We start from the raw sequence: 12,908 nt of genomic DNA, 5'->3' as shown, positions 1-12,908 counted from the left end.
TGCAGAGGAAAGCCCTCCTGACCTGTAATTGATGCCCTCCTGACCTGCAGAGGAAGCCCTACTGACCTGCAGAGGAAGACCTCCTGACCTGCAGAGGAAGACCTCCTGACCTGCAGAGGAAGACCTCCTGACCTGCAGAGGAAGCCCTTCTGACCTGCAGAGGAAAGCCCTCCTGACCTGCAGAGGAAAGCCCTCCTGACCTGCAGAGGAAAGCCCTCCTGACCTGCAGAGGAAAGCCCTCCTGACCTGCAGAGGAAAGCCCTCCTGACCTGCAGAGGAAAGCCCTCCTGACCTGCAGAGGAAGACCTCCTGACCTGCAGAGGAAGACCTCCTGACCTGCAGAGGAAGACCTCCTGACCTGCAATTGATGCCCTCCTGACCTGCAATTGATGCCCTCCTGACCTGCAGAGGAAGACCTCCTGACCTGTAATTGATGCCCTCCTGACCTGCAGAGGAAGCCCTCCTGACCTGTAATTGATGCCCTCCTGACCTGTAATTGATGCCCTCCTGACCTGTAATTGATGCCCTCCTGACCTGCAGAGGAAAGCCCTCCTGACCTGTAATTGATGCCCTCCTGACCTGCAGAGGAAGCCCTACTGACCTGCAATTGATTCCCTCCTGACCTGCAATTGATTCCCTCCTGACCTGCAATTGATTCCCTCCTGACCTGCAGAGGAAGACCTCCTGACCTGCAGAGGAAGACCTCCTGACCTGCAATTGATGCCCTCCTGACCTGCAATTGATGCCCTCCTGACCTGCAGAGGAAGACCTCCTGACCTGTAATTGATGCCCTCCTGACCTGCAGAGGAAGCCCTCCTGACCTGTAATTGATGCCCTCCTGACCTGTAATTGATGCCCTCCTGACCTGTAATTGATGCCCTCCTGACCTGCAGAGGAAAGCCCTCCTGACCTGTAATTGATGCCCTCCTGACCTGCAGAGGAAGCCCTACTGACCTGCAATTGATTCCCTCCTGACCTGCAATTGATTCCCTCCTGACCTGCAATTGATTCCCTCCTGACCTGCAGAGGAAAGCCCTCCTGACCTGCAGAGGAAAGCCCTCCTGACCTGCAGAGGAAAGCCCTCCTGACCTGCAGAGGAAAGCCCTCCTGACCTGCAGAGGAAAGCCCTCCTGACCTGCAGAGGAAAGCCCTCCTGACCTGCAGAGGAAAGCCCTCCTGACCTGCAGAGGAAGCCCTTCTGACCTGCAGAGGAAAGCCCTCCTGACCTGCAGAGGAAGACCTCCTGACCTGCAATTGATTCCCTCCTGACCTGCAGAGGAAGACCTCCTGACCTGCAGAGGAAGACCTCCTGACCTGCAGAGGAAGACCTCCTGACCTGTAATTGATGCCCTCCTGACCTGCAGAGGAAGCCCTCCTGACCTGTAATTGATGCCCTCCTGACCTGTAATTGATGCCCTCCTGACCTGCAGAGGAAAGCCCTCCTGACCTGCATAGGAAAGCCCTCCTGACCTGCAGAGGAAAGCCCTCCTGACCTGTAATTGATGCCCTCCTGACCTGCAGAGGAAGCCCTACTGACCTGCAATTGATTCCCTCCTGACCTGCAGAGGAAGACCTCCTGACCTGCAGAGGAAGACCTCCTGACCTGCAGAGGAAGACCTCCTGACCTGCAGAGGAAAGCCCTCCTGACCTGCAGAGGAAAGCCCTCCTGACCTGCAGAGGAAAGCCCTCCTGACCTGCAGAGGAAAGCCCTCCTGACCTGCAGAGGAAAGCCCTCCTGACCTGCAGAGGAAGCCCTTCTGACCTGCAGAGGAAGCCCTTCTGACCTGCAGAGGAAGACCTCCTGACCTGCAGAGGAAGACCTCCTGACCTGCAGAGGAAGACCTCCTGACCTGCAATTGATGCCCTCCTGACCTGCAATTGATGCCCTCCTGACCTGCAGAGGAAGACCTCCTGACCTGCAGAGGAAGACCTCCTGACCTGTAATTGATGCCCTCCTGACCTGCAGAGGAAGCCCTCCTGACCTGTAATTGATGCCCTCCTGACCTGTAATTGATGCCCTCCTGACCTGCAGAGGAAAGCCCTCCTGACCTGTAATTGATGCCCTCCTGACCTGCAGAGGAAGCCCTACTGACCTGCAATTGATTCCCTCCTGACCTGCAATTGATTCCCTCCTGACCTGCAATTGATTCCCTCCTGACCTGCAATTGATTCCCTCCTGACCTGCAATTGATTCCCTCCTGACCTGCAGAGGAAAGCCCTCCTGACCTGCAGAGGAAAGCCCTCCTGACCTGCAGAGGAAAGCCCTCCTGACCTGCAGAGGAAAGCCCTCCTGACCTGCAGAGGAAAGCCCTCCTGACCTGCAGTTGATTCCCTCCTGACCTGCAGAGGAAGACCTCCTGACCTGCAGAGGAAGACCTTCTGACCTGCAGAGGAAGCCCTCCTGACCTGCAGAGGAAGACCTCCTGACCTGCAGAGGAAGACCTCCTGACCTGAAATTGATTCCCTCCTGACCTGCAGAGGAAGCCCTTCTTAACTGTGATTGGCATCCTTCTGACCTGCATTGGAAACCCCTGTGACCTGCATACGATATCCTTCTGACCTGGGGAGTTGTAGAAACATCTGAAGGATGATGGGTGGACACAGGATCCACCTGAGCTCAATCCTGAGGGGCTGTCGTACTAAGGCTGCCCATACATTATGCAATTTTCCTTTAGATTTACCAAAACCATATAATAATAGGAGGTCAAACCCAAACACTTCCAACTGTGTAAGCACTCAGGCAGTCCCGTGCACTACATAGTTGAAGGTAAATCTAAAGAAATTTGAAAAAATAAAAAATAAAATTGTATAGTGTATGGCCAGCCTCATGTACATGGGATTTTTATTTTTTTTTCTCTTTTTTGATTTTTAATAAATTTGCAAAGATTTCAAAGAAACTTCTCTCACGTTGTCATTATGGGGGATGGTTTGTAGAATTTTAAAAGGAAAATAATGGATTTAATCGATTTTGGAATAAGGCCGGGACATAACAAAATGTGGAAAAAGTGAAGCGCTGTGAGTACTGTCCGGATGCTCTTTACATAAAAAAAAATAAAAAAATAAAAAAAATGTAGACACCCTGGAGAATAAAACGGCGGTTGTTGCAATATTTTATGTCACACCATATTTCAAATGTCATTTTTTTGGGGGAAAAAATAAAAAATAAAAATAAAAAATTTAAGAAAACAGTAAAATAGACCCTTTAACCACTTGACCACTGGGCACTTAAACACCCTTAATAACCAGACCAATTTTCAGCTTTCGGTGCTCTCACATTTTGAATGACAATTACTCAGTCATGCAACACTGGACCTATATGACATTTTTGTCCTTTTTTTCACACAAATAGAGCTTTCTTTTGGTGGTATTTAATCACCTCTCAGTTTTTTATTTTTTGTGCTATAAAAGAAAAAAAAACGAAAATTCTGTAAAAAAAAAAAAAAAAAAAAAAAATTTTTTTTCTTTGTTTCTGTTATAAAATTTAGCAGATTAGTCATTTTTTCTTCATAAATTTTGGCCAAAATTCAAACTACTACATATCTTTGGTAAAAATAAGTACAAATTGGTGGATATTATTTGGTCTTTGTGAAAGTTATAGAGTCCACAAGCTATGGTGCCAATATCTGAAAATTGATCACATCTGAAGTACTGACGGCCTATTTCAATTCTTGAGACCCTAACATGCCAGAAAAGTACAAATGCCCCCCAAATTACCCCTTTTTTGGAAAGAAGACATTCCAAGGTATTTAGTAAGAGGCATGATGAGTTTTTTGAAGTTGTCATTTTTTCCCCACAATTCTTTGCAAAATCAAGATTTTTTTTACGTTTTTTTTTTCCCCCCACAAAATTGTCATATTATCAGGTTATTTCACACACACAGCATATGCATACCACAAATTACACCCCAAAGCACATTCTGCTATTACTCCCGAGTACGGCGATACCACATGTGTGAGACTTTTACACAGCGTGGCCACATACAGAGGCCCAACATGCAGGGAGCGCCATCAGGCGTTCTGGAGCACCCAGGACAATTCTGACATTTCTCTCCTACATGTAAAAATCATCATTTATTTGCTAGAAAATTACAGAGAACCCCAAAACATTATATATGTTTTTTTTTAGCAAACACCCTGGAGAATACAATGGTGGTCGTTGCAACTTTTTATCTCGCACGGTATTTGCGCAGCAATTTTTCGAATGCTTTTTTTTGAGAAAAAAAAAAGTTTTGTGCTTAAAAAAAAAAAAAAATAAACACAGTAAAATTAGCCCAATTTTTGCATAAAGTGAAAGATGAAGTTACGCCGAGAAAATAGATACCTAACATGTCACTCTTCAAAATTGCACACGCTGGTGGAATGGCGCCAAATGTCGCTACTTACAAAACCCCATAGGCGACGCTTTAAATTTTTCTTTTTTACTGGTTATATGTTTTGAGTTACAGAGGAGGTCTAGGGCTAGAATTATTGCTCTTGCTCTAACGTTCGCAGCGATACCTCACATGTGTGGTTTGAACACCGTTTTCATATGTGGGCGGGACTTACGTATGCGTTCGCTTCTGCATGCGAGCACATGGGGACAGGGGTGCTTTAAAAAAAAAACTTTTTTTTATTGTTCATTTTACTTTATTTTAGTTTGACATTTTTTTCCCCAAAAATAAAAATTTTTGATGACTTTTATTCCTATTACAAGGAATGTAAACATCCCTTGTAATAGGAATATGGCATGACAGGTCCTCTTTACAGTGAGATATGTGGTCAATATGACCCCACATCTCACCTCTAAGCTGGGAAGCCTGAAATGAAAAATAAAAAAGATTCTGGCTTTGATCGTATTGGCGAGTCGGTAGAAGCACCGGAGGGCGGCGGGAGGGGGGGGGGGATGTCTATGGCTGGGTATTGCAGGGTATCACCGACTATGGCAATTTATGACAGGGTATTGCAGAGTATTGGCGGGTGTTGCAGAGTATTGGCGGGTGTTGCAGAGTATTGGCAGGCGTTGCAGAGTATTGGGGGGTATTGCAGAGTATTGGCGGGCGTTGCAGAGTATTGGGGGGTATTGCAGAGTATTGGCGGGCGTTGCAGAGTATTGGCGGGTGTTGCAGAGTATTGGCAGGCGTTGCAGAGTATTGGGGGGTATTGCAGAGTATTGGCGGGCGTTGCAGAGTATTGGGGGGTATTGCAGAGTATTGGCGGGCGTTGCAGAGTATTGGGGGGTATTGCAGAGTATTGGCAGGCGTTGCAGAGTATTGGGGGGTATTGCAGAGTATTGGCGGGCGTTGCAGAGTATTGGGGGGTATTGCAGAGTATTGGCGGGCGTTGCAGAGTATTGGGGGGTATTGCAGAGTATTGGCGGGCGTTGCAGAGTATTGGGGGGTATTGCAGAGTATTGGCGGGCGTTGCAGAGTATTGGGGGGTATTGCAGAGTATTGGCGGGCGTTGCAGAGTATTGGGGGGCATTGCAGAGTATTGGCGGGCGTTGCAGAGTATTGGGGGGCATTGCAGAGTATTGGCGGGCGTTGCAGAGTATTGGGGGGCATTGCAGAGTATTGGCGGGCGTTGCAGAGTATTGGCGGGCGTTGCAGAGTATTGGCGGGCGTTGCAGAGTATTGGGGGGTATTGCAGAGTATTGGCGGGCGTTGCAGAGTATTGGGGGGTATTGCAGAGTATTGGCGGGCGTTGCAGAGTATTGGGGGGTATTGCAGAGTATTGGCGGGCGTTGCAGAGTATTGGGGGGTATTGCAGAGTATTGGCGGGCGTTGCAGAGTATTGGGGGGCATTGCAGAGTATTGGCGGGCGTTGCAGAGTATTGGCGGGCGTTGCAGAGTATTGGCGGGCGTTGCAGAGTATTGGCGGGCGTTGCAGAGTATTGGCGGGCGTTGCAGAGTATTGGCGGGCGTTGCAGAGTATTGGGGGGCATTGCAGAGTATTGGCGGGCGTTGCAGAGTATTGGCGGGCGTTGCAGAGTATTGGCGGGCGTTGCAGAGTATTGGGGGGTATTGCAGAGTATTGGCGGGCGTTGCAGAGTATTGGGGGGTATTGCAGAGTATTGGCGGGCGTTGCAGAGTATTGGGGGGCATTGCAGAGTATTGGCGGGCGTTGCAGAGTATTGGCGGGCGTTGCAGAGTATTGGCGGGCGTTGCAGAGTATTGGGGGGTATTGCAGAGTATTGGCGGGCGTTGCAGAGTATTGGGGGGTATTGCAGAGTATTGGCGGGCGTTGCAGAGTATTGGGGGGTATTGCAGAGTATTGGCGGGCGTTGCAGAGTATTGGGGGGTATTGCAGAGTATTGGCGGGCGTTGCAGAGTATTGGCGGGCGTTGCAGAGTATTGGCGGGCGTTGCAGAGTATTGGCGGGCGTTGCAGAGTATTGGCGGGCGTTGCAGAGTATTGGGGGGTATTGCAGAGTATTGGCGGGCGTTGCAGAGTATTGGGGGGCATTGCAGAGTATTGGCGGGCGTTGCAGAGTATTGGGGGGTATTGCAGAGTATTGGCGGGCGTTGCAGAGTATTGGGGGGTATTGCAGAGTATTGGCGGGCGTTGCAGAGTATTGGCGGGCGTTGCAGAGTATTGGGGGGTATTGCAGAGTATTGGCGGGCGTTGCAGAGTATTGGCGGGCGTTGCAGAGTATTGGCGGGCGTTGCAGAGTATTGGGGGGTATTGCAGAGTATTGGCGGGCGTTGCAGAGTATTGGGGGGTATTGCAGAGTATTGGCGGGCGTTGCAGAGTATTGGGGGGTATTGCAGAGTATTGGCGGGCGTTGCAGAGTATTGGGGGGTATTGCAGAGTATTGGCGGGCGTTGCAGAGTATTGGCGGGCGTTGCAGAGTATTGGGGGGTATTGCAGAGTATTGGCGGGCGTTGCAGAGTATTGGCGGGCGTTGCAGAGTATTGGCGGGCGTTGCAGAGTATTGGCGGGCGTTGCAGAGTATTGGCAAGTGTTGCAGAGTAATTGCAGAATAATTGCAGAGTATTTCAAAATATCAAAATTGCGCTCAGCTCGTGGAATGGCGACAAACTTTTACCCTTGGAAATCTCCATAGGCGATGTTTAAGGCGTATTTTTTTTTTATTTTTTTATTGCATTTAAGCGTAAATATGAGATGTGAGGTCTTTTTGACCCCCCCCCCCGGATCTCATATGTCATGGTTGTTTTCTATTACAAGGGTTGTTTACATTCTTTGTAATGGGTCCTTTTAATAAAAAAAAAAAAAAAAAGGGACAGTGTAAAAATAAAAAAATGAGAAAAAAATAAAATAAAAAACGTAAAGCGCCCCGCTGAGCTCGCGCGCAGAAAGCGAACACATAAGCGAGTAGCGCCCGCATATGAAAACGGTGTTCAAACCACACATCGGTAGAGCGAGAGCAATAATTATAGCCCTCTCATATCTACACTTAAATGCAAAAAAACTAAAAAAATAAATAAATAAATAAAAATAAAAAAAACCCTAGACCTCCTCTGTAACGCAGGTTGCATGTTTTTATGCAACCTGTACAATTTATTTAACCACTTCAATACCAGGGGGGGCACTTAAACACCTTCCTGCCCAGACCAATTTTGAGCTTTCAGCGCTGTCTCACTTTGAATGACAATTGCGCGGTCATGCTACACTGTACCCAAATGACATTTTTATCATTTTTTCCCCACAAATAGAGATTTCTTTTGGTGGTATTTGATCACCTCTACGGTTTTTATTTTTTGCGCTACAAATAAAAAAATACCGAAAATTTTGAGAAAAAAAATGTTTTTTTTTGTTTCAGTTTCAAAACTTTGTAAATAAGTATGTTTTCTCCTTTACTGATGGGCACTGATGGGGCTACACTGATGGGCACTGATAGGCGGCACTGATGGGCGACACAGATGGGCGACACGGATGGGCGACACGGATGGGCGACACGGATGGGCGACACGGATGGGCGACACGGACGGACACTGATAGGTGGCACAAATTGGCACTGATAGCTGGCACAGATGGGCGGCACAGATGGGCGGCACAGATGGGCGGCACAGATGGGCGGCACAGATGGGCGGCACGGATGGGCATGGATAGGCGGCACAGGTGGGCATGGATAGGCGGCACAGGTGGGCATAGATAGGCGGCACAGGTGGGCATAGATAGGCGGGAAACAGGTGGGCATAGATAGGCGGGAAACAGGTGGGCATAGATAGGCGGGAAACAGGTGGGCACTCATAGGCGGCATCGGTGTTATAGTAATGGATGCCAATCAGTGCCAAACAATAATGCATGCCAATCAGTGATGCCCATTGTGGCCACTGATTGGCATCCATTATGGGCACTGATTGGCACCCATTGTGCTGACTGGCACCCTGGTGGTCTAGGGAGGATTATGGATTTTTATTACCTTTTCCCTGGTGGTCTAGTGGTGTCCCTGGTGGTCCAGTGTGGGCATCCTGGGGGGGGCTGTGCTGATAATCGATCAGCACAGACCCCCCCTGTCAGAGGAGCAGCCGATCGGCTCTCCTCTCCTCTCATCTGACAGACACGAGTGAGGGAAAGCCGATCACCGGCTCTTCCTATTTACACTGTGATCAGCCGTGATTGGACACGGCTGATCACGTGGTAAAGAGTCTCCGTCGGAGACTCTTTACCGAGATCGTAGTTGCCGGGTGTCAGACTGACACCCCGCAACAACGATCGCCGCGATGCGCGCCCCCGGGGGCGCGCAGCGGCTCATAATCCTAATCACGTCCGGTTAGGATTATGAAACCACTTTGCCGCCGTCAATTTGTAATAGGGCGGGCGGCAAGTGGTTAAACCTTCGCCTATAGAGATTTTTAAGCGTAAAAGTTTGTCGCCATTCCACGAGCGGGGGGCGCAAATTTTGAAGCGTGACACGTTGGGTATCAATTTACTCGGCATAATATTATTATCATCTTTCACAATATATATATATATATATATATATATATATTTTTTTTTTTTTTTAAATAAAAAAAAAATAATAATAATAATAAAAGGGGGCTAATTTTACTGTTTTCTTATTTTTGACATGTTGGGTATCAATTTACTCGGCATAATAATATCATATTTCACAATATATATATTTTTTTAAATAAAATAATAATAATAAATGGGGCTAATTTTACTGTTTTCTTATTTTTTTTTTTTATTAAAAAAAAAAAAAAAGTTTATTTTTTCCCCCCATAAAAAAAAGAAAAGAAAAATTACGTTTGAAAGATCGCTGAAAGATGTTTGAAATACGGTGTGACATAAAATATTGCAACGACCGCCGTTTTATTCTCCAGGGTGTCTACATTTTTTTATTGTGTGTGCATATATATATGTATGTGTGTGTAATTTTATATATATACACACACATTTTTTTTTTATTGCATTTATTTTATTTATTTTTCAATAAAAGAAAAAAAATGTTTTTATTTATTATAAATATTATATATAAAATATTTGGGGGTTCTAATTAATTTTCTACCAGAAATGACATATGAAATGACAGGAAGACGTTTGTTTCTATGGGGTTTTTTTTTTTTCTTTTTTTCCTATTAATGAAGAATAGGAATCTCTGTATCCTCCTGAGAGAAACAACGTATCAGACGCTCCAGCTGGCCATACACGGTACAATCTCGGTGGGCGCTCGCGCTTAACGGCCTATCACTTTGCAGTCTTCCCCCCCTCCCCACCCTGTCAATTGCCTCTGAAAAGCTACCTATACACAGATTGCCTTTCAAAGGAGCGATGGGCTCCACACACACCTCCCTAGATGTAGCCTTAGGATACGATTGGGTTTGTGAGATTCGTGAATATATATATATATATACGATCGATCGTTTTTTCCACCCTGGCCCGATCGACTGCCATCAGAACGGAGTCCCAGGCTGGCTGTAGACTGTGCAATCCGGTGCAACTGATTTGTACCCAGACAGGCCCTGGTAGTCCAAATCGGATTGTACGGTGTATGGGCCAGCTGAAATCGCTTAGGGTGGGAAGCGCGGACTATTCGATCGCTTGCCAGTTTTTATTGTTTTCGATGAAATCGCCCGTCAGTTGGGAGGTGAATGTGGTCACCGCGAGATTTACCAACCCGGTGTAATAGGAGGACGGATCTGCACCACGCCTTATATGACATACTTTATGGTAGAAGTGAAGCTCACCATACACGCTACAATCAGATTGTATGATCTCCTATGGAATGCTGGGAGAGGGGGGCTGATTGGATAGATGAGGTCGGTCCTCGAATTACATAGATATTTGTAAATATAAAAGTTGATAGTACATTCTGATTGCAACGTATGTGGTGACCCTGAGGGAGGACATACACACTGCAATCTGATTGTACAATCCATGTAGGATTTTATAAAAATGTATCAATTTGAGGACCAACCGAAACATTCCAATTCTTTTTTTTTATCCTATCAGGAAGTCCCGGGCACTACATAGTCATCCCTACATCTATAGGAGATTCTACAATCAGATTGTATGCTTCCTTATAGGGGATTGTACAATCAGATTGTATGCTTCCTTATAGGGGATTGTACAATCAGATTGTATGCTTTCTTATAAGAGATTGTACAATCAGATTGTATGCTTCCTTATAGCAGATTGTACAATCAGATTGTATGCTTCCTTATAGGAGATTGTACAATCAGATTGTATGCTTCCTTATAGGAGATTGTACAATCAGATTGTATGGTGTATGGGCAGCTTTAAAGGTTCAACGTGTGGAATGGAAAATAAAATAAAAAGTTGTGGGAGGGGGAGGAGAAGTCGAGGAGCGCCCCTCCCCCGATGAGCTGGTTACATCCTCCACCTGATTGGCTGTACTTATACAAGGTGATCTGATGTCACCTCAACTGACTCCCCCCTCCCCCCCACCATGGAGAGCCGACCAATCACCCCATAGATCTCAGATCAATAACTAGGGGGCTGTCACATGATGGGGGAGGGCTGATCACGTGATCTCACCAGGGGGGTAAATAAGGTTCACATGCCAGTCACATGTATCTGTGTATTAACCCCTTCCCTGCCAGAGCTACAGACCTCCCCCCCCCCCCCCCCGCACACAGATGGCATGGGCCAATCAGAGAGTCCAATCACAGCACTCCCCGGATGTGGGTATTAAAGGGCCGGTACACAGAATACAGGGGGGGGGGCAACAGTCCTTCTACAAGTCATGGGGGGGGGCAAAACACAGATCCCCCCTCCCCCCCCACTGCTAACTACTCCGGTATTAACCCCTTCATCAGCTCTCTATGGAATTGCATTTTAACCCTTTTCTTGGCAACAAGTATATTAATCCCTTCACTCCCCACCCAGCACTACGTATTAACCCCATCGCTCCCCGCCTTGTTCATTAACCCCTTCACGCCCAGCCCTATTCATTAACCCCATTGCTCCCAGCCCTATTAACCCCTTCACTCCCAGCCCAATACATTAACCCCATCACTTCCAACTCAGCACATTAACCCCGTCACCCCAAGGGCAGCCCAATACATTAACCCCTTCACTCCCAGCCCTACACATTAACCCCTTCACTCCCAGCCCTACACTATACATTAACCCCTTCACTCCCAACTCAGCACATTAACCCCCTCACCCCCAGGGCAGCCCAATACATTAACCCCTTCACTCCCAGCCCTACACATTAACCCCTTCACTCCCAGCCCTACACTATACATTAACCCCTTCACTCCCAACTCAGCACATTAACCCCCTCACCCCCAGGGCAGCCCAATACATTGACCCCGTCACCCCCAGTCCCAGTATACTCACCCCACCACCTTCCGGGGGGCACCTAGGGAAATACATTAACCCCCTGTATCCCCAGACCCCTCCTCACCTGCAGGCTGATGTCCAGGGCGGTGAAGAGCGCCTTACAGGCGGTGCAGGTGACATTCTGCCAGCTGTATTCCAGGGACATGGGGGGAGGGTGATGGGAGAGGGGGAGACCCGACCCCAGGGGGGAGAACAACAGCAGCACACCGACCACCGACACCAGCATGGGGGACATGGTGTGCCTCTAGATTAGGGGCCACCCGGGTGCATCGGACTCTCTTCTCTTCTCCTCTCCTCTCTCTGTATAGGAGATGCGACTCTCTAGTGACACAGCCCCTCCCACCTCCCTGTTGTGGGTGGGGACTGGCAGATCAGACTGCAGCAGTGGGCGGAGTCAGAGCTGTGATTGGTGGAGTGTCAGCTCTCCGGACAGGAAGTGCAGATAATGCAGAATGTTTACATTGTGACCTGAGATGATGCATTGGAGGTTATTTACTAAAGGAAAATACACTCAGCGATGCAAGTGAAATCCCCGAGATCCGAGGGGAAGCTCTGCTGATTTTATACATATCATGGGGGGGATACATTGTATATATATATATCATGGGGGATACATTGTATATATATCATAGGGTGATACATTGTATATATATATCATAGGGGGGACACATTGTGTGTATATATATATCTCATGGGGGGATACATTGTACATATATATATCTCATGGGGGGATACATTGTACATATATATATCTCATGGGGGGATACATTGTACATATATATATCTCATGGGGGGATACATTGTACATATATATATCTCATGGGGGGATACATTGTACATATATATATATATATATCTCATGGGGGGATACATTGTGTACATATCATGTCTTTGGAGTGTGGGAGGAAACCCACGCAGGGAGAACTCCAGGCAGGTGGTGACTTGGTTGGGATTCGAACCAGCAACCCTTTTTACTGCTAGGCAAGAGTGCTACTCACTACACCACTGTGCCACCCTAAATGAGTAAATGAGTAAATGAGTAAATGAGTAAATGAGGGGAAGCTTCAAATAATATCCATCATGTGCAAGGAAAAAAAATAAAGAAAGTTTTAAATAAGCCATGGAGATTGGGGTATCAGCGGGCACATCGGGCAGCATT

At 47.3% G+C, this 12,908-nt stretch overlaps 1 protein-coding gene across 2 annotated transcripts in view; it reads right to left on the bottom strand.

The window, feature by feature from the left end:
* LOC143973742 (sphingomyelin phosphodiesterase-like) overlaps nt 1-12,066 on the bottom strand; it is a 33,097-nt gene extending 21,031 nt beyond the window's left edge. For both annotated transcript variants that reach the window (XM_077474583.1, XM_077474584.1), the window contains exon 1: nt 11,814-12,066. In XM_077474583.1, coding sequence (XP_077330709.1) covers nt 11,814-11,984 — 171 coding nt within the window. In that variant the 5' untranslated portion in view covers nt 11,985-12,066. The remainder of the gene's footprint in view (nt 1-11,813) is intronic.
* Nucleotides 12,067-12,908: the final 842 nt, after the last annotated feature.

This window comes from Lithobates pipiens, unplaced genomic scaffold, assembly GCF_037356315.1.
Source record: "Lithobates pipiens isolate NorthernLeopardFrog02 unplaced genomic scaffold, aLitPip1_a1.2 Scaffold_94, whole genome shotgun sequence".
Classification (NCBI taxonomy): domain Eukaryota; kingdom Metazoa; phylum Chordata; class Amphibia; order Anura; family Ranidae; genus Lithobates; species Lithobates pipiens.
Note: the sequence above shows the minus strand (reverse complement) of the source record. Positions and strands in the feature narration are given on the sequence as shown.